The 26,795-nt window shown below is 32.7% G+C and overlaps 3 protein-coding genes across 11 annotated transcripts; all 3 read right to left on the bottom strand.

The window, feature by feature from the left end:
* Positions 1-6,339: 6,339 nt before the first annotated feature.
* Positions 6,340-10,270, bottom strand: LOC123894439. Its single transcript, XM_045944443.1, has 5 exons — positions 10,179-10,270; positions 9,912-10,090; positions 8,381-8,473; positions 7,055-8,194; positions 6,340-6,743 (listed from the first exon to the last, which is right to left on the bottom strand). Exons 1-5 carry the CDS (start codon positions 10,268-10,270, stop codon positions 6,709-6,711), a joined length of 1,539 nt encoding a protein of 512 aa, XP_045800399.1. The 3' UTR covers positions 6,340-6,708.
* Positions 10,271-10,330: 60 nt separating this feature from the next.
* LOC123894437 lies at positions 10,331-11,419 on the bottom strand. The gene has a single exon (XM_045944442.1). The coding sequence runs from the start codon at positions 11,417-11,419 to the stop codon at positions 10,331-10,333; it is 1,089 nt and encodes a 362-aa protein (XP_045800398.1).
* A 7,605-nt stretch (positions 11,420-19,024) lies between these two features.
* On the bottom strand, positions 19,025-23,195 carry LOC123896826 (organ-specific protein S2-like). 9 transcript variants are annotated; one of them, XM_045947220.1, is made up of 3 exons: positions 23,043-23,195; positions 19,664-20,426; positions 19,025-19,615 (listed from the first exon to the last, which is right to left on the bottom strand). In XM_045947220.1, exons 1-3 carry the CDS (start codon positions 23,082-23,084, stop codon positions 19,437-19,439), a joined length of 984 nt encoding a protein of 327 aa, XP_045803176.1. In that variant the 5' UTR covers positions 23,085-23,195; the 3' UTR covers positions 19,025-19,436. The 9 variants fall into 9 exon arrangements, with proteins under 9 accessions (XP_045803176.1, XP_045803180.1, XP_045803177.1 ...); XM_045947224.1 differs by having other exon boundaries at positions 19,025-19,579; positions 19,676-20,426; XM_045947221.1 differs by having other exon boundaries at positions 19,025-19,795; positions 19,844-20,426.
* Between the last annotated feature and the right edge of the window lie 3,600 nt (positions 23,196-26,795).

The raw sequence follows: 26,795 nt of genomic DNA, 5'->3' as shown, positions 1-26,795 counted from the left end.
TTGATGGTAGTGGGTGACAATCATTTATTTGGTAGTGGGTGACAATCATTTATTTGAGTAATTTTTTTCCTCTTACTTTGTTTTGACCATACCAAACAGACTCTTAGGGATATATTGGATTGAGATTTCAAAGATTTTAAAAGACTTTTTTATTATAAAAAAGTCTTGTGGTATTCAATAAAGACTTTTACAAAAGTTAAGTAAATCTTGTGGTATTCAATTAAGACAATTACGATTTTTTTCAGGGCAATGAAATCTGTTGGTATTCAATTGAGATTTCTTGTCATTTATAGAATGTCAATTAGTATTCAAAAGTCTACCGATTTTGATGGATTTCATGAGACTTTTTAGTTGAAAGTATAAATACTACACTCCTCAAACAATCCCACTCCAAACCCTGAGATTGTTCATGCTCTCCCACCGACTTTTTTTTTTCTCCACTGCCGTCGAAACTCATCAGTTCAAAATATGTTCTTCTCTTACAACTTGCTATATTGTCCATACATGTAATTATAAACATCTCATATAATTTTACAGAGTTTCTTCTCTTACAAGTGGAATGGATTATATATATTTTTCAATCAATTATATGCTTGCGTCAGATCAAAAATTTCCTCAACGTATGCCATGAAAAAAAAATTGTTGTATTGTTCAATCATCATCATACATATACCACTCTCAAAATTCTTCAACATAACTTTTTTTCTTGTAACAATTTAACGTAATTTTTTTTCCATCTGTTATGTTTTTTTTTTTCAAATTCTTCAACATAACTTTTTTTTGTAACAATTTAACGTAATTTTTTTTATTTGTTTTGTTTTCTTGATTCATTGATTTTATTTTGTTATATTGATTAATTGTTATTATTATTGGATGTTATTTTAGGAAATCAATAACTTTTTTTTTAGAAAACAAATCACTGAATTATTTGAAATCATAAAAATCCATAAAGTACTCTGAAATCTAGAAAATATGTGTAATAAATTTATCTTTAAAGTATTCTTTAAAGTCTTGATTGTTGAAAATCGTGATTGTTGAAAATGTCATTAAAATCCCACAAAGTCAATACAATCCCACAAAATCTTTTAAAATCTTCAAAATTTTTTTACTAAAATAATCCATCGAAATCTCAATTCAATACACCTCTTTATCACTAAGTACAAAAGTTATAAAATGAAAATAGTAATTTCAACAATGTATTTCAATGAAAAAGACATGTTGCATATATATAGTAAGTTATCTGCTGATCAAAATACATGAAGATGTAGGGAATTAAATCCTTTCAATCCCATTTTTTTATCAATCTCTCAATTAGAAAAGTATAATTCACTAAAAGAAAACTTAATGTACAAAGTAAAACATCTAAAAATATGATTTGAACGGTATGACGGCAAAATAGTTCAAGAATTCTTTAATAACACACGACGTCAACATGTTAGTCCCGTGACTCCAAACGATACAAGAGGGGGTGAATTGTGTACTCAAAAAATTATTAAAAATAAGCACTTAAAATATTTTAACCAAATAAAAATAACTTGTAGCGAGAAATAAAAGAGATGAAAGGGTAAGAAGAAAAACACAAAGAAATTATCCTGGTTCGGCCAAAGACAAAGGGCCTACTCCAGTCCCCAAGGAAAGCACCTTGAGATTTCACTAAACCAAACTTTTATAACAGGATAAACTAATAACCTTTACAACCGAGAACTCTCAACACAAACAATGGGATATCACCTCCCTTGTGCAAGAGCCTCTAAACCAAGAGATATCATCTCTCTTGAAAACCTTGGGATCACACCCAATACAAGTGGAATAAATTGAGTTACAAGATATTACACCATATGTGTAGATAAAACAAATTGAAGCACAAGTACTACAAGTAAACTATGTAGTATAAAAAAACTCTCAAATAAATATATTAGCAAGTGTAAAAATAATGAGAGTGATGAGTAATATTCTTAATATATTTTCATGCAAAATGTATTAGTTTAATGAGCTACGGTAATACACATATATATATTTATAGGATAAATGAAAGTGGTGTATTAATAAAATAGCCGTTGGCACTTGAAGGCATAAACTAGCCGTTGCAATATCTTTACCATGATATGCTCATATTTAATTGTGAATGAAATTCCAAAAATACGCAGCATGGCTGTATCTCTTGCTCAACATCAATTAGAAATTAAAAACAAGATCGTTGAATCAAATGGTAGGCTAATTGATTATGGTAATAATCAAAATGGTTATTGTTTAGAAAGAGATCATACTGAAACAAGTTGAATGCATAAATATAATTGACAAGCTAAAAGAGCAAGTCCATTGCTAAAATATAATTATGACCTTGTTCAAAAGCATGTTCTAAAATATTTAACGAGAAAAAAAAAAATGCAATTTCCAAAACACAATTTATGCAAAAATATTTTTATTCAAAATCACATTTAAATAAAAATTATAGTGAGTGTGTGATATATTATTTTGAGAGCTATTTTTACTACACACATAACGATCTTAAAAAAATATGGATTACATAATCCAATAATTCTATAAACCAAGTCTTGAAAGCTAGATTCTCTTTTCCGCTTTTTGCATCCTTATCATTCTTACACTTCTTTTGTCAATCATCAAAACCACAATGTTCATGTCAAGGCATATATTCACACAACAGTTGCATGTCTGTGTATGCAACTCGTCCAGACTCCGATCATTAGGTATTCCTCCTCTTGTCTTTTCTTTTTCATATACTCCCTCTGGTCCTTTTTATAAGGAACACTTTGAAGAAAAAAAAAATGGTTTTTTTTATAAGAAATTTTGACCAATTTTCAAATGTTTTAAATGTTCAATGTCACGTATGCCCTTATTTATTATGAGAGAGAATTTAAAAATAAGTAAGTTAGTCGAATAAAGAGTAATTAAATAAGGGTATACATGAAATAAATTTAAATATATAAGAGTATTAAACAAAAATAACTATGTTAAATGTGCTTTCTTGATCTGTGTAATTTTTTTAAAGTGTTCCTTATAATAAGGATCGGAAAGAATACTACTTCTATAAAATAATACAATGCTATATGGCTGCGGAGATCGGCAACCAAGCAAAAGCCTCCAACGCCAAGTTGATCGTAACACATGGCCATGGGTAAGAGATTTTAAAATCAAAAAAAGCAAAGGGGTGTAAAAATTGATGGAAGTTGCAAAGCAACCTGGAAAAATTGATTGAAGAGAACAGATAAATTGATGGAAATATTGATTGAAGATCATGAGAAAATTGATCGAATTTGTTTGAGTATTTTATAGTTGTTTTAATGTGGTAAACAAAAAAAATTATAATAGGTAATTTTACTAAAGTTATTGTGAAGAATAGACTTTGTGCTTGGTGTATGCCATGAATGCAAGCTACAAGATGAAGTAGTTGCAGAGAAACTAGAAGAATATGCAGAGAAAGAAATGAGCAAAAGATAGAAATTCTTATTCATGAAAAACTTGATTGAATACAAGCACTATGTTCTATCTTATATATTGAAGGGATCAAACTAACAATCTAACTAACTAACAAACTATTTACAACAAACTCCAACAGTTTGTAACTGCCAAAACCAACTCCAAAAGCAGTTAGCTTATAAGGCAAGTGAGATGGAATTCATTTATTTGCTTTTGTCATTAACATCCCCCCTCAAGCTGGAATATATGTCAAACATTCCAAGCTTGGACTGTAATGTCTGGAAAGGACCTGGATGTAGAGATTTAGTGAATATGTCTGCAATTTGCTCTTTGGAGGATACTGGTAGCAGATGCAGTATGTTGGCTTGAACTTTGTCTCTCACAACATGACAGTCAATCTCTATATGTTTGGTTCTTTCATGAAATACAGGATTGGAAGCAATGTGCATTGCTGATTTGTTGTCACAGTACATTATGATGGGTGAATCATGCTGAATTTGAAAATCTTGAAGCAGATACAATAACCATTGTCCTTCACAAGTAGCTTGAGCCAAAGCACGATATTCAGCTTCAGATGAAGATCTTGAGACAACTGTTTGCTTCTTACTCTTCCAGCTAATCAAAGATGATCCAAGAAAAAAGCAAAAACCTGTGGTAGATCTTCTGGTATCTGGACAAGCTCCCCAATCAGAGTCAGAGAAGCCTTTCAATGTGAGTGATGATGATGAGCTAAAGAATAAGCCTTGTCCAGGATTATTTTTGAGAAACTTCAAGATGTGAAGACCAGCTAGCATGTGTGCATCAGTTGGTGAATCTAAGAACTGGCTGAGCTTGCTTACAGCATAAGAAATTTCTGGTCTAGAATGAGTTAGGTACAACAATCTTCCAATTAGCCTTCTATATGTTGTTGGATCAGAAATAGGTGTACCAGAAGATTTATGTAGCTGTAACTGTGGCTGCATAGGAGTAGGGCATGGTTTTGTTGCAAGAAGGCCAGTATCTTGCAATAAATCTAAGGTATACTTCCTTTGACATAGTGAAATGCCATTATGTGATCTAGCCACTTCAAAACCCAGAAAATATTTCAGAGATCCTAAATCTTTTATGCTGAATTTAGCATCGAGTAATGCTTTGAGCTGATTAATTTCATTAATGTCAGTGCCCCCCAGCACCAAATCATCAACATAAACAAGAATAACAGTGAATCCAGTTGTTGACTGTTTGGTGAAGAGTGAATAATCAGCCTTAGATTGCTTGTATCCTGAGGCAATGAGTGTTTCAGTTAATTTTGCATTCCATTGCCTGCTGGCCTGTTTTAATCCATAAAGTGACCTTTGTAACTTGCACACCAAGTCAGGTTTATCAAGAACCAGCCTAGGTGGTGGTTGCATGTAAACCTCTTCATTTAAGTCACCATGAAGGAATGCAGTGTTCACATCAAGCTGGAAAAGAGGCCAATTTTGAGCAGCTGCTATGGCCATAAAGGTTCTGACTGTAGTCATTTTAACTACAGGGCTGAACGTGTCCATATAATCAATACCTTCAGTTTGTGTGAAACCTTTTGCTACTAATCTTGCCTTATGTCTTTCAACAGATCCATCAGCATGTAGCTTGAGTTTGAATACCCATTTACACCCTACTGCTTTCTTGTTAGGAGGTAGTGTTGTCATAGACCAGGTATTGTTTTTCAACAAAGCAGCCAACTCAACATTGACAGCATTCTTCCATTGCTCATCATGCATTGCCTCCTCATACGAGGATGGTTCAGTGAGGGTGGAGATATTAAAAGCAAAGTGTTTGTGTGATGTAGATAAGTTTTGATAAGAAATAAAAGATGATAAAGGGTACTTACATTCAGAAGATGATGCGGAAGTAGATTGAATTGAATCATTATTGGAGGTGGAGATGAGGTTGCAATGAAAGTCTTGTAAGTAACCAGGAGGATTGGAAGGTCTAGTTGATCTTCTAAGAGTAATGGGAGGTGGAATGATGGGAGATAGAGAAGGTGAGTTAGGTGAATTGGTATTAGAATTGTTTGGTGAGGGAGATGCAGACTGAATGTAGTTGTCAGAAACATGAGTTGCAAGAGGAGTATTAGTGTCAGCAGGTGAAGTGTGTGAAAGTGGAGATGAATTTTGAATAGGTAAATGAGATGGTGTACAGGGTGGATGAGATGTGTGTGTGGAGGGAAATGTAAAATTTAAGTCATCATAAGCATGTTGATTGTAAACATGTGTAGAAGAAGATGGTGATATATCTGAAGTATATGACTTAGCAGAGTAAGGAAAGATATTTTCAAAAAATGACACATCTCTAGAGATGAAAATTTCTTTATTCTTAAGATCAAATAGAATGTGACCCTTGACTCCAGGTTTAAAACCAAGTGAAGTACATTTTCTTGACCTAGAATCAAGTTTTTGTCTGTGAGAAGAAATAGTTGCAGCAAAAACAAGAGAACCAAAAACTTTGAGATCTTCAATGTTAGGTAAAGTATTATAAAGCATTTGAAAAGGAGTTTTTTGTTTTAAAAATGGAGATGGTAATCTATTGATGATATGTATTGCATGACCAACAGCATAAGTCCAAAATATTTTAGGTAGATTGGCTTGGAATAAGAGAGCTCTAGCTATACCTAAGACATGCTGGTGCTTTCTCTCCACAATGCCATTTTGCTGAGGTGTGGCAACACATGAACATTGGTGTATAATACCATTAGTAGCATAAAAATCTTTGAGTAAAAATTCAGGTCCATTGTCAGATCTAATGGACTTAATATTGCAATTGAATTGAGTTTTAACTAAAGAATAAAAGTTTTGAATATGCAAAGAAGCTTCTGATTTTGCTTTCATGAAATATAACCAAGTAAATCCTGATCTATCATCCACAATGGTTAAAAAATATTTATGTCCTGTCATTGAAGGAATAGCTAGTGGTCCCCAGATATCAATATGGATGAGATCAAAATTATGCTTAGACACATGAGAGCTGAGATTAAAAGATAATCTTTTTTGTTTAGCATAAAAACAAGTATCACAAGGATTTGAAGAAGGAACAAATTGAACAGAAGGAAAAATTTTATTGATTTCAAGAAGTTTTACATCAGATGCATGGCCAAATCTTCTATGCCATATAGTACAATCAACTGGCTTATGTGCATTAACACTAGACTGATGTAAGCTAAAACTAGAAATGGAATTGATACAATTTTTATTTGGTATTGACCCTAAACTAACAGCTGGTGATTTGAGAATGTATAGTCCATGATTCAATTCAGCTACACCAATCATCCTCTTTGTGCAATGATCCTGTATCATACATTTATTAGCATCAAAGACTAAACTACATTGTAAATGTGCAGTAAGTTTGGGTACAGAAATTAAATTGAAAGAAAAATTAGGAAAGTATAATGCATCAGTGAGATATACGTTTTGATCAAATACAATTGTGCCAGAATAGCAGGTAGTAACTATGGTTCCATTAGGTAATTTCAAGTTTATAGGGTTAATTTTTCTGATGCATTGAAAAAATTGAAGTGAAAAACATATATGGTCAGTGGCTCCTGTGTCAAGAATAAAATCATTGGAGTCACTTGAAGTAGGAATGGTACAAAGTGTACCTGAGTTTGTGGTTACATGGTTAATACTATGAGAGGGCAATGATTGTAAGCCTTGGAGGAGTGCAAGCAATGCTTTTTGTTGAGCTGATGTGAGCAACAGTTTCCCAGCTTCTGAGTCAACATTTTCCTCTTCACAAGTAACAGTATGGGACTCATCATCATCACCATTACCAGTAACACAATTATTGACAGCTCCATTATTTCCATTATGCTGCAGGTGTTGCATATGAGGTGGGTATCCATACTTCTTCCAGCAGTTATCTATGATATGGTTGGTCTGGCCACAGTGACTGCATAACATTTTACCTTTGCCACGACCTCCATTAGACCTACCACCACCTCTATAGCCCCTACCTCTGCTAGTTTGACCCCTCCCAGCATAAGAATTGTAACCATTGATTGCTAACAGTTTAGATTCATCAATAGGAATAACTATCTGCCTCTCTTGTTGCACAAGTAAAGAGTAAACCTTAGCAATCTTAGGGAGAGGGTCCATGAGCATAATTTGAGATCTAACAGCATAGTATTGATCATTTAGGCCTTTAAGAAAACGTATTACCTGATCATTTTCTTTGTATTCTTTCATCTTTGCCATAGCAACACAGTTATTGACACAATTGGATTCAGGAATAGGCCTAAAATTATCTAATTCTTGCCAAAGTTTCTTCATTTTGGTATAATAAGCAGAGATAGAACTATCACCTTGTTTGAGAGTGTAAATTTCTTCTTGAAGATCTGAGATACGAAAGATATCTCCTTGGTAGAAACGATCTTTGAGATCCAGCCAAACCTCTGAAGCAGTGTCCATCCAAATGACACTTTGAGCAATTTCAACATCAGCAGAATTTGTGATCCATGACATAATCATGGTATTGCAACGATCCCAAGCTATTGAGTCATGATATTCGTCATCAGGACGAGGAAGAGTAGCATTGATAAACCTAAGTTTTTTCTTGGATTTCAATGCCATAGTCATGGCACGTGACCATGAGTGATAATTGGAGCCAGAAAGAGAAGGAGTAACCAAAACAAGCCCAGGATTTTCATTAGGATGTAAGAAATAGGGATTGAGAGTATCTGTTTGGTACCCTTTGTTGTGACTCTGAGCAGTGCCACCATGAACACCAGCATTACTATCAACTGACATGGTGAAAGATTATGAAGAATCAAAGAAAAGATTGCAAATTTGAGAGAAAAATTGAAGAACAAAGATCAAGATTGTGATGAATCTTGAAGAGAAAAAGATGAACAGAACAAAGAATAAGCAAAACGAAACGAAGAATTGCTTGAGAAAACAGAAAAAGAAAAGATCAATCAATGGCATACCTCCATTAGAGGCCTGATACCATGTGAAGAATAGACTTTGTGCTTGGTGTATGCCATGAATGCAAGCTACAAGATGAAGTAGTTGCAGAGAAACTAGAAGAATATGCAGAGAAAGAAATGAGCAAAAGATAGAAATTCTTATTCATGAAAAAATTGATTGAATACAAGCACTATGTTCTATCTTATATATTGAAGGGATCAAACTAACAATCTAACTAACTAACAAACTATTTACAACAAACTCCAACAGTTTGTAACTGCCAAAACCAACTCCAAAAGCAGTTAGCTTATAAGGCAAGTGAGATGGAATTCATTTATTTGCTTTTGTCATTAACAGTTATTGTATAACTATGAATATAATTTTATATTTGATATCAGACTTTTTAGAAAAAAAGAATTGATAAATACGAGAACAATAACATGTCTATTATTAGTCCATAGAAGAAAAAATAATTGAAATCGGTTATGAGATTTATTTTATGCTTAATTGCAAATAATTGGAAACACAAATTAATAGTGTGACTTTTGATTATCTGCAAAAGAAACGGCACACTAAAATGAAAAGAATAAAACTCCATGTGTTATTGTAGTTTTTGCATAAAGAGTTCTAATTTCTTATGCTATGAATTAACCTTTGCATAGTTAATTTGTAAAAATATAATGCAATGATAACTAAACACTCATTACAATTAAATCTTATGACTGTTGGAATGTTTCTTAATGTAACACTGATCCTTATATAACTAATATCTATTCACCCGTATCACATACTTTTTGTTTGGTTATGCTCTCTCATTTTTTGTATTTAAATTATTTTGTATGTTTTCTATATATAGATATTTTAGCAAATTATGTGTATATATATTCTCAACAAGTAAGTCAGCCACTATATATATTTATCTTTTTAAGTATATATACGAATGTTATTCTATTTTCAATATCCATTTTTCACCTTTTTAAGGATTGAAGTTTAAAGATTGCTTTATGGAATAAATGTGGTCATTGCAGTGTGATGATTGTGGAGCACGTCAATTTGATCGGAAGTTTTCCTTCTATTTAAACCATGGATTTGGTATGTTTTGTAAAAAAAAAGATGTATGTCTCAACTACATTAGAAATAATTTGAATGTATATGACCTATGCAAAAGTTTAGAAGTTAAAGGTTATAATTTATTTTACGACATTTTTATAAGCGAACTCTAAATTGCTCTTATGTCTCGATTTTGTTGATGTGCCGCCTCTAAAAAGGCATCATACAATTTTTTTTGAACCAAACAAACTTAATTCATATCATTAACTAATAAATGTTCAATACATAAGGGAATAATCTCAAATCTATGGAAACTAGCCCAAACATTGGCCGCCCTAGCAAGAGTATGAGCTACCAAATTTGCTTGTCTCCTAACAAACTTAACCTCAAAGTTTACATAAGAAGATGACATAAGAAGAATAATGTCGTTAACTATTAAACTAAATTCCGAGTTGCCACGTCTTCTCGAATGGATAGCGTCAACCAACAGCTTTGAGTCACTTTCAAATTGAACTCGCTCAAATCCATGATGAATAGCTTCTTTCATAGCATGTAATAGTGCTAATGCTTCGCCTTCCACTATGGAACAAACAGGCTGCTGCCATTGAGTCAAGCCAGCCACAAAATGCCCGTTGGGATCACGAAAGCAAATACCCATAGAAGTAACACCGGACCTATAACTACAAACGCAGCATCAACATTACACTTTATCCATCCCACTCCTGGTTTCTCCCACCTAACCGGCCTAGGATCCTCAACAGGGATAACGTTATGATGCTGTAGTTGGTGGACAGTAAACCACTCATTCCAGACGACGAACGCCATGCTTCCAACTTGGCTCGGGGACTGAATATTGTCATTCTAGATCTTGTCGTTTCGATTATGCCAAATGCACCAAAATAACGATGCAACTCGTCCTATCATTGCACTGTCCACATTTCTGCACATTCGAAATACCCTTTCTGCGACAGCCCCAACTGGTAAGCTGTATTATGCAGCACCTGTGACAGGCCTGCGACTGACCAACATTCGCGAGTTGCTACGCATCCAAAAAATACATGAATATCATCTTCGACCTCAACATTGCACACAGGACAGCTTAGTTCACATTGTACATTACGTTGTCTCAAGCGGGTTCGCATTGGTAGACACCCCCTACACAACCTCCATAGTAAGTGACGCGTTTTGTGAGGAGATTGAGCTTTCCAAATATCATTCCAATTGCCCTCTACATGGTGTCTATCGCTTCGGATAATACATCTCATGGCTAGATTGTAACCAGATTTAACTGAATAGCATCCATTCCTTTCCTCCTCCCAAACCACGTTATCCTCTTTACTCGAACTAATAAGAGGGGTTGCAATAATCTCGTCCACTACCTGGCCTGTAAACAAGTTACGAATCTTAGCTATATCCCACGCTTTATAGTTCTCAAGTAACAAGTCTTTAACAACTAAATGATACACATCTTCCACTTGAGGTGAGGACACCCAGCGATCACCCTTTCCACGCAGCCATGGATAATACATAACACGGATTCTGTCGCCACTACCAATCCGCCACCTACACCCACGTAAAAGAATTTTTCTAGCCTTCCAAATACTTCGCCACGCAAAGCTAGGATTATAACCCAAAGATGCTTCGAGTAACGATGAGCGTGGGAAGTACCTTGCTTTAACTAGTTTAGCCGCCAACGAGTCCGGATTTTGAATGATGTTCCATGCTTGTTTAGCCACCATAGCCATATTGAACGCTTCAAAATTACGAAAGCCTAAACCACCCTTCGCCTTAGGGCATGCAAGTCTGTCCCAAGCTAACCAGTGGATCCCTTTATTGTTGTTACCTCTGCCTCCCCACCAAAAGGCATTCAACATTTTCTCAATATCGTCAATGAGTGAGGTAGGAAGGATAAACATACTCATAACATATGATGGAATGGCTTGAAGCACAGATTTTATCATAACCTCCTTCCCGGCCTTAGACAATGCTCTTCCCCTCCAAGAATTCATTTTGTTCTAGATACGATCCTTGATGTAAGAGAAGATTGCTTTCTTACTCCTTCCTATCATAGACGGAAGACCAAGATATATACCTGTTCCTAAAACATGACGGACACCAAGTATACGGGATAGGTCTTCTTTATCGGCAGGAGACATATTGCGACTAAAAAATACTTCGAATTTGGCCAAATTAATTTCCTGGCCAGAGGCTAGCTCATAAGTATGAAGAATGCTCATAAGCTGATTTACCTCTGCTACATTTGCCCTGCAAAACAAGAAACAATCATCCGCAAATAGAAGGTGAGACACCTCTGGGGCGCCACGACAAATTCTCGCTCCATGAACATCACCCCTCCCAACCGCCTGGTGAATAAGAGAAGTCAAACCCTCCGCTACCAGAATAAACAGATAAGGAGAAAGAGGGTCTCCTTGTCGCAACCCACGACCCGGAATAATCGGTCCAACTCTGTCATAATTCATGAGTACTGAGTAATTGACAGAGCTTACACACATCATTATCCAACGTATCCAAACGTCACCAAATCCCATTCTAGTCAGAACTCCACGGAGAAAACTCCAGTCTACCTTATCATAGGCTTTGCTAATATCAATCTTTAGTGCTAACTCACCTCTGCGCCCTGTAGTTTTCCTCTTCAAAGCATGAATCACTTCGATGGCAATAAGAGCATTATCAAGAATCGACCTACCTTCCAAAAATGCTGATTGCTCTTGGGAGACACATTTATCGAGACAAATCTTCAACCTATTAGCAAGTACTTTAGATATCATCTTATAGAGGACGTTATAGAGAGATATAGGACGCAGGTCTTTCATAGATATCGGATTGTCACATTTAGGAATGAGACAAATGTTTGTTTCGTTCAGACTTGTGGGGAAGTACCCTCTCTCTAACCAGTTAGATGCTGCCAAGAAAATATCATCACCACATTGCTCCCAAAACCTCTGATAAAAAGCTAGATTAAATCCGTCAGGCCCTGGGGATTTATCCAGATGCATATGAAATAAAGCTTGTTGAATTTCAACCTTTGTAATAGGTGCTACAAGGTAGTTATTATCCTCATCTGTCACACACGTCTGGATTAGATTAAGGACCGGTTCTTGTTCGCCATTCTTAGGTTTAAAGAGAGCATCAAAGTATTGTTTCGCTACCTCACAAAGTTCCTCTTGAGTATGAACTTCGGTGCCACCTTCATCGACAAGTTTACTAACCTTCTTTTTCTTGTGATGAGCAGTTGCCGACTTGTGGAAAAAACTAGTATTCATATCACCTTCTTTAAGCCAATGCATCTTCGCGCGTTGTTTCCAATAGTTCTCTTCTTGAACCATCAGAAGAGCATGTCGGTCATGAATCTCCTGATATCGTTTGCCTTCCTCCTCCCCCTGGTTATCCCTTAACACCGTCATCTCTCTCACACATTCATCAATTTCCTCCTTAAATTTCACCTTTTTATGTTTTCCCCATCTTTGTAGTCTGTTAGCGCATCTAGCTACACGGTCCACCACCTCAATAGTCTCGTGAACACCCCAACCATCAAGCACTACCTCCTCTAAGTCTGGTTCTCTCAACCAACTATTCTCAAAGCGAAAAGAACCATTGAACCGAGATCTAAAAGAAGGAGTACATTGCAACAATATCGGACTATGGTCTGAATTGAAGCTAAAAGGTTAGATAACCTCACATTAGGAAAAAGATGGAGCTAGCTTGTACTAGCCATTGCCCTGTCCAACCGTTCTTCAATCACGTGAGGAGTACCACGGCTTTTTATCCAAGTGAACGGATAACCTTCTAGTGGAATATCCGACAGATCACAATCACTAATCGCTTGTCGAAATCCCATACACAACGAATTCGGGTGGGGATGATTGCCCCGTTTATCCTCTTGAGAAAGTAGATCGTTAAAATCACCAATGATACACCAAGGAAGAAATGACATATTACCCAAGCATTGCTTCGCCGATTACGCTCCGGATACCCATAGTAACAGGTTAGCCTCCACTCCCCCCATTCCTCATCCTCCACTAATAAGTTAATAAAATTTCTGGTATAGTTTAGAATCCTACAATGACCACTTTCCTTCCATAACACTGTCAAACCCCCACTTCGTCCCTCCACATCGATAGCTAAACAAGAATCAAAACCCAATAAAACTCGAATAGTTTCAAGATGTCTAGTATAAGATAAAGTCTCAGATAAAAACAAAATATCCGGCTTGTGTACCCGGACGAGCTTACGTAGGTTAGGAATTGCACTCGGGCCGCCCAATCCCCGGCAATTCCAACTGAGAATAATCATTGGTCCTGGCAGTCCTGGAAACTGCCAGGACCTGCCGATAAAAAATGCTGTTGAACAAGATCATTTTAAATTAGAAAATTTCTCATATTTTCTTATTCTTTTTTGACCAATAATACATTGAAGAAGAATTAAATAAGCTATTTTAATATCTATCAGTTAACTATATGATATTATTATATTTAAAATAATTATTATTTTTTATTTATAAAAATATTTTAATTATATATTTAATCAAACCCGTGCTGCACGGGTTTTCCCCTAGTGTATAATAATTGAAGGAAACAAAACTGGAAGAAAACAAAACAATATAATTCGTAATGGGTGTATCGGTCCATAATGAAAATGACCATTAAATTAAAAAAATTCAATGATCTTGGGATGTACTACAACAATGCCAGATTCCATATAACTTCTCTTATCTTCTCTTATCCTTCCAGATTCCAGCCTGCAACAATAATGCCCTCTTTGTTAAAGCAAGGCATGGCATACAAAGCAAAACATCACCCTCTTCCACAACCACACATATTTTCTTCATCACTCTTTAATTATATATATATATATATATATATATATATATATATAGGGAATGAATCAAATTACACCGGTGAAACATTTGAGTAATATTATACCGCTCAATAACGCTTTAACGAATACAAATTTTACAAAATCCACCGTTGGATGAAAAACTTATATCGTATAGATCATTCATGTTGAATTGTATAAAAATCTAAAATCGTTTGATATATTTTTAAGATAGATCAAGATTAACTGTATTCAATAAAATCGCATAAATCATTAATCTTCATCGGTCTCAATAACATATCAAACGATTTTAGATTTTTGTAAAATTTAACATGGACGGTCTATAAGATATAAACTTTCAATCAAACGGTGGATTTTGTAAAATTTGTATTCGTTAAAACGTTATTGAGCGGTGTTACATTACTCAAATGTTACACCGGTGTAATTTGATCCCTCCCCATATATATATATATAAGAACATTAAATGTTTTTTTCCTGTGTTTAAAAAAAATAAAAGAACATTAATTTGCTTCCACTTTCTTGTTTATTTATTGAGAAGTAAACTAATTGAGTTAGAGAAAAATATTCTACATACAAATATTTTTATGTTTTTCTTTCTCTAGAGAATATATATAATATATAACTCATACCAGTAATGGTAGGAAATTTTAATGGGTCTTGCTAACGAGTGCCCCCGGGGCACTCTTTAAGCATTCCATTAAGAGAAACTTTTTATTCAAAAAATTAAACATTTCAATTTCCAATGCGTTGACTTTACGCATTTCCATAAAAATTCTATAAAAAACTTACTATTTAAGGGCTTAAAGAGTGCCCCGGGGGCACTATTTAGCATTTGCCAATTTTAATGGCCCTTTCTTGTGACTATAGCTTCTCAAAATTGCAAATCATTAATTAAAATTTAAAATGACTTAAACACTTGCACTCCTACAAAATCATCTAACAATTGAGTATCAAACGCATAAACTGAAGAAAATTTGTTAACATTAGTCGTAATACATTATTGCTAGCTATAATAGTTCACAACAATAATTGCATTGGCTCTTGTTTTTTAGTCCATTGGCCAGAAGTTTTACCCTTAAGTTGGATAAGTGAGATGATCGAATTCGAACTTCAGCCCGTGCATATTTGCTCTTGTTTTGTTTGTCCACAAACGGACAATGTAAAATAATTGAAGGAAACAAAACAATATAATTTGTCCGTGTTTGTTCGCAAATTGATCATTTTTGTTTTTAGTGATTTTGAATTTATATTGCATCGATGTACTCTTATCAATTTGAATGAATAAATATTTTTTATTTAGTAAAAAAAAATTCGTAATACATTATTGCATTCAATAAACCCGTCTAAAATGGAATGTTATGATTTCACCAAAAAATCAAGAAAAAAAAAGAATGTTATCATGAATGCTTTTTTTTTTTTAAACCATAAGTTTAATCTGATTCGGGGGTCAGTTCTGACATCAAGTGATTCCAGATCCCTCTCGATCGCAGTTGCGGGGATCAAATTATGGTCCTCCCTACCAAATTCAGCGTCAATCACCACTGAACCAACTGGCGATTGCTTTAATTTTAAAACATATTCATACTAATGTTGGGTTAGGATATTTTAGGGCTCCCTCAAGAATGTATATCATCTTCTTCTTCTTTTTTTTAAACGTCAAAGTAGTTAGTTGTTAATATTAGTATTTTATTTCTTTATCGAGACTTGAACTCGGAACCTTTTAAACCCTTATTATGTTCTTATTGTCTCTCCCTTGATTTTGACATTCAATAACTTAAATATTCATGTTAGATATTTTAACTTTATAAAAATCACAATTTTTTTAAAAAATATCTCAAAAATAATCTTTATGAAAAGTTATTTAAAATAGCTCCTTTTTTATAGTTTTTTTTTTATATTTTATGATCCAAAAAAAATTATAATAAAATGATAAAATACTTAAAACGATATTTTAAAAAAATTATTTAAACCAATTTTCAAAAGTTTTTTAAAAAAATTCTTTATTTAAGAAACTTTTAACAAAAAATTACAACATAAAAATTATTTGGCTTAATTAGTCTATTGGTCCTTAAAGACATTTTAGGTTTCACAATGATCCCTTAAAGAAAAAAAGTCTGGATTGGTCCCTCAAAGACACATCTGTTTTTCACATTGGTCCTTTCCGTCAATTTTTTTATAAAAAACGTTAGTTTTAGTTGACTGTATTGTGGATGTCATTAAGTGTAAGTGGTCCACCAAAAACCTTATTAATTTTTAAAATTTTAACGTTTGGAATTTTTTGTTATATTTGGAGTTAAAATTTAACGGAAATGACCAATATGTCAAACATATATGTCTTTAAGGAATCATTGTGAAGCCTAAAATGTTTTTAAGAGACCAATAGTCTAATTAAGCCAAATTATTTTTATATCTTGATACTCATTTGACCGAAGAGATAACTGAAGAATTCAACGTTGAAAGTAGAAATAATATGGGAATAAAATTTATATCTTGGATTCATCTACTAGTAATACTACTGGTATGTTAAACTTTTAAGTTAATTAACTTCTCTTGAAACTTTGTTTCTCTGTTTATATTATAATCCTTACATGAATGCGGAACCTTTTACACATGAACTCTTTAAACCTTTTGAATTCATTTTTTTTATAAACAGCCAAAGTTATTGTTGAATCAGCGGTATTCATTGATAATGCAAGGTTTTGTAAGAGAGGCCAACCAGTTGCAGCAGAAGGAGAAATATGCAGATGTTAGCGCAACAATTGATCAAACATAAGCGCGCACACATACACTGCTTCAATAGGCGCAGAACGCGCTTCACACACACACACTTGCACAAACTGGTTTTTATGTTGGAGAGCAATGAGAGAAGAGAAAATGAATGAAAAGCAATGAATATTGGCTCAACAAAGATTGGAATTGTTTAGGGAGAGAGATAATTTTATTCATCCACTAATAGGCCAAAATCACAATACAATACGATCACCAATAAAATGCATCTAAGCATTTATATAAGCTGCTTCACACATAACATAAGCAACAAAGTTAGCTCATAACTAACTTCTAACTAACACCCTAACAAACTCAAATGTGGTTATTAACTCCCTAACTAACAAACATATATATTATTTGACACCTAAGCAACAAATCATAACAAACTATTCTTGTTAATTACTTGCAGAATGCAGAACAAGTAACTGCCTAAACAATATGGAATTACACAAAATCTCAACAGTTTATGATCAACAAGAATACATTAGTTTAATTATAATGTACATTTAGCGGATAATTGAGATAGTGATTTAGGTTGATCCTTAGTCCATTCATAAGGCTAATTATGAAATTCGTGAGAGATTGATTGATAACTTGAATCCAAGAAGTAATAGTAGTCTCTTTGGCTCAAATGACACTTTTCTTCCTAACTCAATTATTGGAAGGGATATGAACGTGATCATGGGCCAACATGTCACAAATAAAAAACTCACAGTTTTACGTAATAATTAATTTCAGTCACTATCTGACAATTTAAATTATACATACAATAAAAATATCTCCACTATCTATCTAAATTTCATACTCTAACTACATCCACACAGTTATAGTAGGAAATTTGTATCCATAGTGTGAGTCACATACCAGCAATTATAAGACAACTTGATTTTTTTTTGTTTATAACCCTATGTTCTCATGGAAAAGGGTCCTAATATTCCAGAGTTCGGCTATACACAATATTTACTATATTCATTTAATCAATTTTTTTTACTACATTCATGTAACATAATGCTTACAAAATTCAATGTGGATATAAGCATCATAATATCTACATGTTGAACAAAACAACAGTTAGAAAATTTGATTACATATCAAAATCAATGGAACTGCTAAACCTCCAATTCCAAATAACCTTCGGTATCCAATTTAAATGGAAGCAAATAATTCCAAATAACCTTCAGTATCCAATTCAAATTGAATGTCGATACTCCTTCCGTCCCAATATATAAGATCGTTGGCCAAATGTACTATTCATTTATATTGTTTTGACCGTATATTTTTAATAACATATAGATGTAAACATTAACATATGAGATCTTGTTTGATTTGTTTTGATAGCACTACAACATTTTTGAAGTTTAGGCAACAGTTTTTAAAGCAATGTTTCAAGACCGCACCTATAAAGTGGAATAGGCAGCAGTTTTGACTCTGTTGCATAGTTTCTGTACCCACAGTCATTAAACCGTTCCTAAACACAGTATAAGCTACGGTTTGGCTAACTGTTGCCTTAAGACAGAGGTACGGTTTTTTGTCTTTAAGTAACAGTTTTTGTCTGCTGCCTCATTTTCAAAACGTTGCAGTGTGAGTATTTTCAAAATATCAAATTTTTATAATATTTACAAATAGACAATTAAAGATATTAGTGATTAAAATTGTGCATCAACGTACATGCAGTGATCAACTAGATCTTATATTTTGGGACGGAGGGAGTACATCTCTACATCATAATTGATTAAAATCACAATAAAAATCTTATATAAGATCACCTAAACATTTTTAAAGTTTCTAACCCATCCACCACAAATTAAAAAGACAATTTATTTTACTATAAGCTCCATCAATCAGATCACATTTATTCAAAGAGCTTAATACATCATACATACTTAGTAAATTTTTCATATATAAAAACATACTTAATAATCATTGAACATATGCAGCGGCTTACTTAAATAAGCTACATAATACGCTTTCTATTTTATTATTACATATTTTTATACTAAAAATAAGATATTCATTCGTTTCAATAATTGATAGAATACATAAGACGCAAATACAAATTCAATTTTTCTAAAAACGAAAAGGATGAATCTGCAAACAAACTCACAATATCCAAGTTAATAATAACATTACAACGGTAAAATGCTTACAAATAATATGATAAAATCAAAGTGACCGAAATATCCATGCTTCTGGATCTGCAACGTTGACTTCCAAATCATAGATTGAATCTGCAATTGATTGAAGTTGAGCTTTCAATATGAACTAAATGAACGCCACAACAAGACAGAAAACCGAAAACGACGTACCAATCAGACGACGACCAACACACAGTGCGCATATTATTACACTTATTTATGAAACATATTTCATGACACTTGGATTCGGCTCAAAATCCTTCTTTTACTTAACATCAATGTAATTTTCTTCATTGCTAGAAACCGTGGGTTTTAGTTCAAAATCTTTAATGGCTCCTTTCTTTTCCTCTGCATCTATCCCATGATAAAGGAAAGGATTAGGTCTTGGTTCAAAATCTTTAATGGCTCCTTTATAAGAGAAAGCATTAGGTCTTGGTTCAAAATCTTTAATGGTTCCTTTATAAGTGAAAGCATTAGGTCTTGGTTCAAAATCTTTAATGACTCCTTTCTTTTCCTCTGCATCTATCCCATGATAAACGAAACCATTAGGTCTTGATTCAAAATCTTGAATGGCTCCTTTATAAGAGAAAGCATTAGGTCTTGGTTCAAAATCTTTAATGGCTCCTTTATAAGTGAAAGCATTAGGTCTTGGTTCAAAATCTTTAATGACTCCTTTCTTTTCCTCTGCATCTATCCCATGATAAACGAAACCATTAGGTCTTGATTCAAAATCTTGAATGGCTCCTTTATAAGAGAAAGCATTAGGTCTTGGTTCAAAATCTTTAATGGCTCCTTTATAAGAGAAAGCATTAGGTCTTGGTTCAAAATCTTTAATGGCTCCTTTCTTTTCCTCTGCATCTATCCCATGATAATGGAAAGCATTAGGTCTTGGTTCAAAATCTTTAATGGCTCCTTTATAAGAGAAAGCATTAGGTCTTGGTTCAAAATCTTTAATGACTCCTTTCTTTTCCTCTGCATCTATCCCATGATAAACGAAACCATTAGGTCTTGATTCAAAATCTTGAATGGCTCCTTTATAAGAGAAAGCATTAGGTCTTGGTTCAAAATCTTTAATGGCTCCTTTATTTTCCTCTGCATCTATCCCATGATAAAGGAAACCATTAGGTCTTGATTCAAAATCTTGAATGACTTCTTTGTTTTCCTTCGCGTCAATTTCCTCTGGCGTGTGTTGGTCTTTCACAGCAAGTTTCAAGTATTCTCCTAGATCCTTTCTTGATTCTACCGTTGCTGCAAACTTTTCAAAAATATAAAAACAAAAATAAGACAAAAAAAAGTAGAGGTGTAAGTGCAAATGTGTTGTTAATAATATTGCTTGTTTTCAAAATAGCTATTAAGTTTTTTTTAAAAAAAAAACATTAAATAGCTATGAAAGTTTTTTAAAGAAACATAGGAAAACATTATATCTTTTTTTATATGGTTTCCTTAGTTAGATTACAACTGAAACATATATATTTGACACCTCAAAAAATATTAAGCTAACTCCATTATTTGTATGACTATAATCATATTATAAACATTGATTCAACAAATGAAGGGTATCTTTAATCGATATAAGATAAGTACCGGACATAATTACATAATTGTATATATGAAAAATATTTAAGGCATTGAATAATATTTTTTGCTTTCACCACCACAAGTTGAATCTGGTTTGTGGAGATATTGAATAAATTTTACTTTGCACAATGTTTGATGTTTAAATTTATGTAATTTGTGTGAAGGATAAAAAGTTGTCCATTAGTTTAGTGAGGAACAATAATTTTAATATTTGTCCACTCTCTTGTATCCACTTTGTCAAATTTTAAAAACAGTTTTAAAATTAAATATAGTACGACTAAAATTATCATGTTCATTTCCTTAGGAGATCAAACGCAATGTTGCTTATTTTAACTCAATGTTGAAAATCAAATCATCTATATGTGTGTTATTTTTTTTGGATTCATTTTTATTTTAGATTCTCTAAGATTAATTTTGATAAAATCAATTCTTTAGAAACTTATAAAAAAGCACAAATCAAAAGGTTTTCATGTTGATAAAAGTATAAAAAATTAAAATCACTCAAGTTGAAAACTATGAATATTAAAATAGTTTATCATTAAAAGAATTGAAAAAAACCATAGAATCAATAAAAAATAACATTCTCTCAACTTCTATTAAAAATAATTTTCTTTAAAAACTAATCAAAATAGCTATTTCGTTATCAACATGAAAATTAGTTCTTAAGAAAACAATTTTTGAGAATAATCTATACTTAAACATCACCAAATAAAAAATCCAGAACAATATAGACTGGCGGAGTCTAGGGTGGGAAAGGGCCCTAGGTCTCCCATGGTGGGAAAGTAATATTATCCGTTCGATTGTGAGGTTCTATGGATGTTACGACACACCACCAACATCTTATACATTTTCTATCTCTCTCTTTCTCTGTGCCTCCTATGCCCATCACCACCACCTTGTTTCAAACCGAAAACCCAGAAAACTGTGAAGAAGAAGAAGAAGAAGAAGAAGAAGAAGAAGAAGAACAATAATTATCCTGTAATGAGTTTGAGTTTATTGAAGTTATTGGTACTTAAGTGTTAATTAAACAAACCTCTTCTACCATGTTGCTTAACGAAATTGATAATAATACCTTTCTTCCCTTCTTCGATCAAATCATATCAGCAACAAACAACAATTGCAATTTCATGATTTTAATCTCGCCCCACTTCAGTTTCCTTTTTCTTCCTCAATTTTAATTTCACTCGGCCATTTATTTTTTACCTCTTTTCTTTCTTCCTTATTTTGATTTTTTTATTTATTTGCTTTCAAACTCAAATTCAAATGCTTCTTTATGTTCATGTGTCCCAGAAAATGCTCCTGTTTCAACACAATTTTTTTCAACACAGTGCACAAGCTTGCTATGGGAAACCAAATTTGTGAGAGTCTGAGAGATTGATACCATTGTGGATTTGTTTAGCCCTTTGTTTGGTGCCGAGGTGTGTTGCATCTATATGGGTTCTTCAAGATTTAGTTTTTGCTTTTTTGTGAGATGGGTGCATCCCATTTTTTGTTTGACCGATAGATAGGTGATTACACAGTGCAGAAAGTCTATGATAATCTATTGTAATCTAACAGATAATATTACTTTCCCACCCATTGCATTAAAATCACCAAAACTAACCACTGACTTCATTTTCCGTTCCCTTCTTTCGATATACTTCAAATACATTAATTAGCATTTTGTTTGAATATTATTAGTATTAATGCTACTCAGGGGCGTCTCCGAGTTTTAGGAGGCTCTGTGCAAAATATAAAAGTGACCCCTTAATAAAAAAAAATTAAAAAAATTATCGATTTAAATTGCATATAATATAAAAAAAAATTCTTGTAAACATAAATTATGAATATTAAATCTTACATTAAATTAAATGGAACAAGAAATACAAAATAACTATCTTTGAATATAACGTCAAAAAGGAACATCATAATCTAAGATTAAATTTTATGCAAAGATTAAAATGGACTAAAACTATATTTACGAGTATAGATAACTAATATATTGATACTCATGATATTTATGAACATTAACAATATATAACTATTATTTTAGGGCCTAAAAATTAATTTATTAATATACATCTGATATTTTATAAGTATAAATAATATATAAGTAATATTATAGGACCTCAAAATTTTGAGTTGAGACCCTCAAAATTTTGAAGCCCTATGCCGTCGCACACCTCACAAATGCATGCGAGCCTCCTCTGATGCTACTAGTACTACTATTTGTTTGAATATTATTATTATTATTATTATTATTAATTAATGCTACCAGTACTATACTATTGAAAGGACGAAAAGTGAAACATACCAAGAAAAGCAAGAGAGGTAGTAAAGCAAGAGCAGGTCTCATCTTGAGAATCAGATTAAAGCCTCGTTGTTGTGACTATTTGTTTGTTTGTTTGTTTGGATGGATGGATGATGATCTTATAACTTGTTAATCACTGCTATTTATAGCTGGCTAGATACATACACGTTTACCAAACAATTATTGAAGCCTCGTTGTGACTGTTTGTTCGTTTCTCTGTTAATGAAAATTACTGCTACTTTTTTTTTATGTCTTTGGTTTTTTTTTTACATTAGTACTTTGATTTATGAGGAAAGGTTCCGATAATCTAAAGTTTGGTCGCGAAGATAACAAAATGTGACAAAAAATTATTTCATAAAAAATTAAACCCGAATTTTTCCGAACAATCCGTCGTAGGAGGAACTCATTAATCTTTGGTTTTAATTGTAGTGATGTCTCTAGTTTTAATTAATTATACAGCGTGTAAAAAAATAGTAAGCATCACAATTTCATTATTGAGCTTGCACAATAATGAATTATTTGCACGTGTTTTATTGTTGTGAAATAACAATTTTAACTCGAAAGTATTGAACTAGGCATAAAATTTGATTCATAATGTAAAATTATATATTCTTATTCTAAGTTGTCAAGAAACTCCAAAGGCTTGATAAAAAGATGGGTCCTGTTGAACAAAAAAAAACGGGTTTTAAATTCGAGAGGTTAAGGGTTTAAACTTTGCTAATGTTTTTGGAGAGAGACAAATATAAAAATTTTTGTAAGCATTTTTTGAGCTTTAAGATCATCTTCAATGGTGTAGTACCTATTAAGTACTTATTAGATACTACTATTGGACAGAGCCGGTTTTGGGCCAGGGCAAGCTGGGCCCGAGCCCAGGGCCTCCAAATTTTGGGGGCCTCAATATTTTTTCAGGCGCATTGTGTAAAATACTAGTCAAGTAGAGTTGCTGCAAATTTGTAAGAAGAAATGAAGCTTCAACCGTTCATTTCCACTACTCTTATCTTATTCCTTGTAAAACTGGTCCTTCCAAAATCCATAAATCATTGATAAAATTGGTCCCAAGTCCCACAAGCCAACCGTGTCCTTGCCAAACAAATCACACCAAAAAAACATTCTTGAATTTTAAGTGTAAGTGATTAAGTCTAATATAATTATGAATGAGAAAAATATTGAATTTATAAAAGATGTTATTCATTAACATATTGCCTTAAGGTTTTGGATGGACAGATACATGTACTAATACTAACTTAGTACATAACTCTCACTCACAAGCTTAAAATACACGCTCACATGTCCAATACGACCTACCAGATTCACACGAATACAAATGTTAGAAAGTAGTTTTTTTTTTTTGCTTACTTTATTAGTAACATTATCAAACTAATCTAGTATGGTTTTTGCTTACTTTATTAGATTCATTTGAAATTATATTTTTATTTCAATAAAATTGAAATTTATTTTGTTTATTAAGTCATTTGAGGAAATTGGAACATTATGAAACAAAATTAGTGTGACACTACCACCGTCCACCGGTCTATGACTAAGCAGCCTTCTATTTATGTGATTGGAAGGAAATTGGGAAATTGAGAAATTATGAGGACCACCAAAACAAAACATCTATCTCGTACTTTTTGTCAAGTACTCCTATGTTTTTTTTTTTGTCAAGTATGTGCTGATGCTGATGTTATAGTGTTCTTTCACCATTTTAAACGTTTATTATATGTGTTGTATTATCTAATAACTATTTTTTTTTAACGGCAAAATAATATTTATATATAAAAAACGAATTGAAAAAAAGTACAAGTGGTACTCAATCCACTTCTAAAAAAAAGTACAAATAGTACTCCACCCAATTCGAAAAAACCATACCCAAAACTATCTAGCTATATAATCAAAAGGATTCGTACACCACTCATAAAACATGCAAGGTGTACCAATCTTTTTTGCCAAAAACCATTTCCAAGAAACAAGCTTAATTCTATCCACCATTTCTTGTAACTCTACAATTCACCCAAAAAAAATCCTATCATTCCGAGAGCGCCATAAAGTCCAAATAACCGCATGCCAACTCTACTGGTTTAACTCCACTGGTTGGCATGCCTGATTTAAAGTCTCTTTATCTTAAGGTTGTGAGTTCAACTCTCATCTCTAGTACTTTTGTTTTATTTTATTTTAACCCATTAATAATCAACACTTCATAAGCTATTTCAAAATTGTTTCTTTTTTTAAAATGGTGAGTTTTTCTATAAATAAAATCACTACTTTAGTAAAAACAAAATCACTACTTATAAATAACTTCACTATTTTTATTTTTTAAAAAAATACATTTTATTATTTCTTTAAAAATAAAGAATTAATTTCTAAAATTAAGATGCAATTTTATTAAAAACACTATCAATTTTTAATGATATTAGCTTCAAGGTGTATTTTGTTATTATTGATTTTAAAATGATTATTTTTTTACATTATTGATGTTTACATTTTAAATAAAAGATTACATTTTATGAAGTAATAGGTTCATTTTTAATGATATACTCCCTCCGTCCCAAATTATAAGGGAAAATAAAAAAATCACACTTATTAAGAAAAAGTAAAACATGATAATTTGAAATATATTTTTGTGGGTTTTTCTTGGAATAAGTTGCATAGGAAGATGTAAAACCAATTTTTATTGGTTGTTGTTTATTGAGAAAAGGGGAAAGAGAGAAAATTAAATGCAATTTGCATTTAATTTTATGAGAATAAGGGAAAAACATTCTTGAAAATGATTTTTTCCCTTATAATTTGGGACAAAAAAAATGGGCATTTTTCCCTTATAATTTGGGACGGAGGGAGTATCGCTTAATTTTATATTTTTCGATTAAATTTCAACACTGTGGAATTACCTTTTCTTTATGTTAGTTATGACTATTTTTGATGTTGTTGATACTATTTATAATTTAAATAAATGATGTTTTTTTTAAAAAAAAATTATTTTTTATTAGGGGTCCATTTTTATTATTTGTCCCGGGCCTCCAAAATCTCAGAACCGGCCCTGCCATTGGAGTACCACTCATTTGAGTACCTATTAGGTACTACTTCTAAAATAAGAACTATTTATCTCCTCTTGGACTCACCTTATTTTTCATTAAAATATTCTTTTCATGAGCCCACTTTATTTTATATATTCAATTTGAATTAATGGTATAAAAACACAATTTTTTTTTTGTACATCACAAAAACACAATTTTTGAATTGGCATGCCTCTAAAAAAAATTAAAGCCAACCATATAGACGTTGGTGCAATATTCGGTAAATAGAACCCAGTATAATATGTGGTATTATTTAGCCGATGATATTTATCCACAATGGCCTACACTTGTCAAGACAATTCTAATGCCACAAGGAGATAAAAGAAAATTATTTGCACAACATCAAGAAGCAGCAAGAAAGGACGTGAAGCGTGCATTTGGAGTGCTTCAATCTCGATTCGCAATTGTATGTGGTCTGGTGCGTAATTGACATATGGATACAATTAAACATATATTATATGCATGCATTATATTGCATAGCATGATTGTGGAAGACTAACGACACATGTATGCTGGTCATTTTAATTATTCTTATGATCAGGCCCCCAATAATGATGTTTCAACAAGTGACACACATAATGACCCTCATCCAAATCTCGCACCATACCTTCAAAGAAGAGCACATATTCAAGATAGGCGAGCTCATCTTCAACTTCAACATAATCTTGTCGAGCATATTTGGCAACAT

The sequence above is a fragment of the Trifolium pratense genome, linkage group LG7 (assembly GCF_020283565.1).
Source record: "Trifolium pratense cultivar HEN17-A07 linkage group LG7, ARS_RC_1.1, whole genome shotgun sequence".
NCBI classification, from domain to species: domain Eukaryota; kingdom Viridiplantae; phylum Streptophyta; class Magnoliopsida; order Fabales; family Fabaceae; genus Trifolium; species Trifolium pratense.
This window is presented reverse-complemented; position numbering and strand designations above follow the sequence as displayed.

Coding starts and splice junctions, on each gene's coding strand:
- LOC123896826 (XM_045947219.1), bottom strand. CDS start 23,084: ATGAGACCTGCTCTTGCTTTACTACCTCTCTTGCTTTTCTTG. Junction 20,427..23,042: donor TACCTCTCTTGCTTTTCTTG/GTATGTTTCACT, acceptor ATTTTTGAAAAG/TTTGCAGCAACGGTAGAATC.
- LOC123894439 (XM_045944443.1), bottom strand. CDS start 10,270: ATGACAATATTCAGTCCCCGAGCCAAGTTGGAAGCATGGCGTTCGTCG. Junction 10,091..10,178: donor ACCAACTACAGCATCATAAC/GTTATCCCTGTT, acceptor CTGCGTTTGTAG/TTATAGGTCCGGTGTTACTT. Junction 6,744..7,054: donor CCATGTAACCACAAACTCAG/GTACACTTTGTA, acceptor TGTATGATACAG/GATCATTGCACAAAGAGGAT.
- LOC123894437 (XM_045944442.1), bottom strand. CDS start 11,419: ATGAATTCTTGGAGGGGAAGAGCATTGTCTAAGGCCGGGAAGGAGGTT.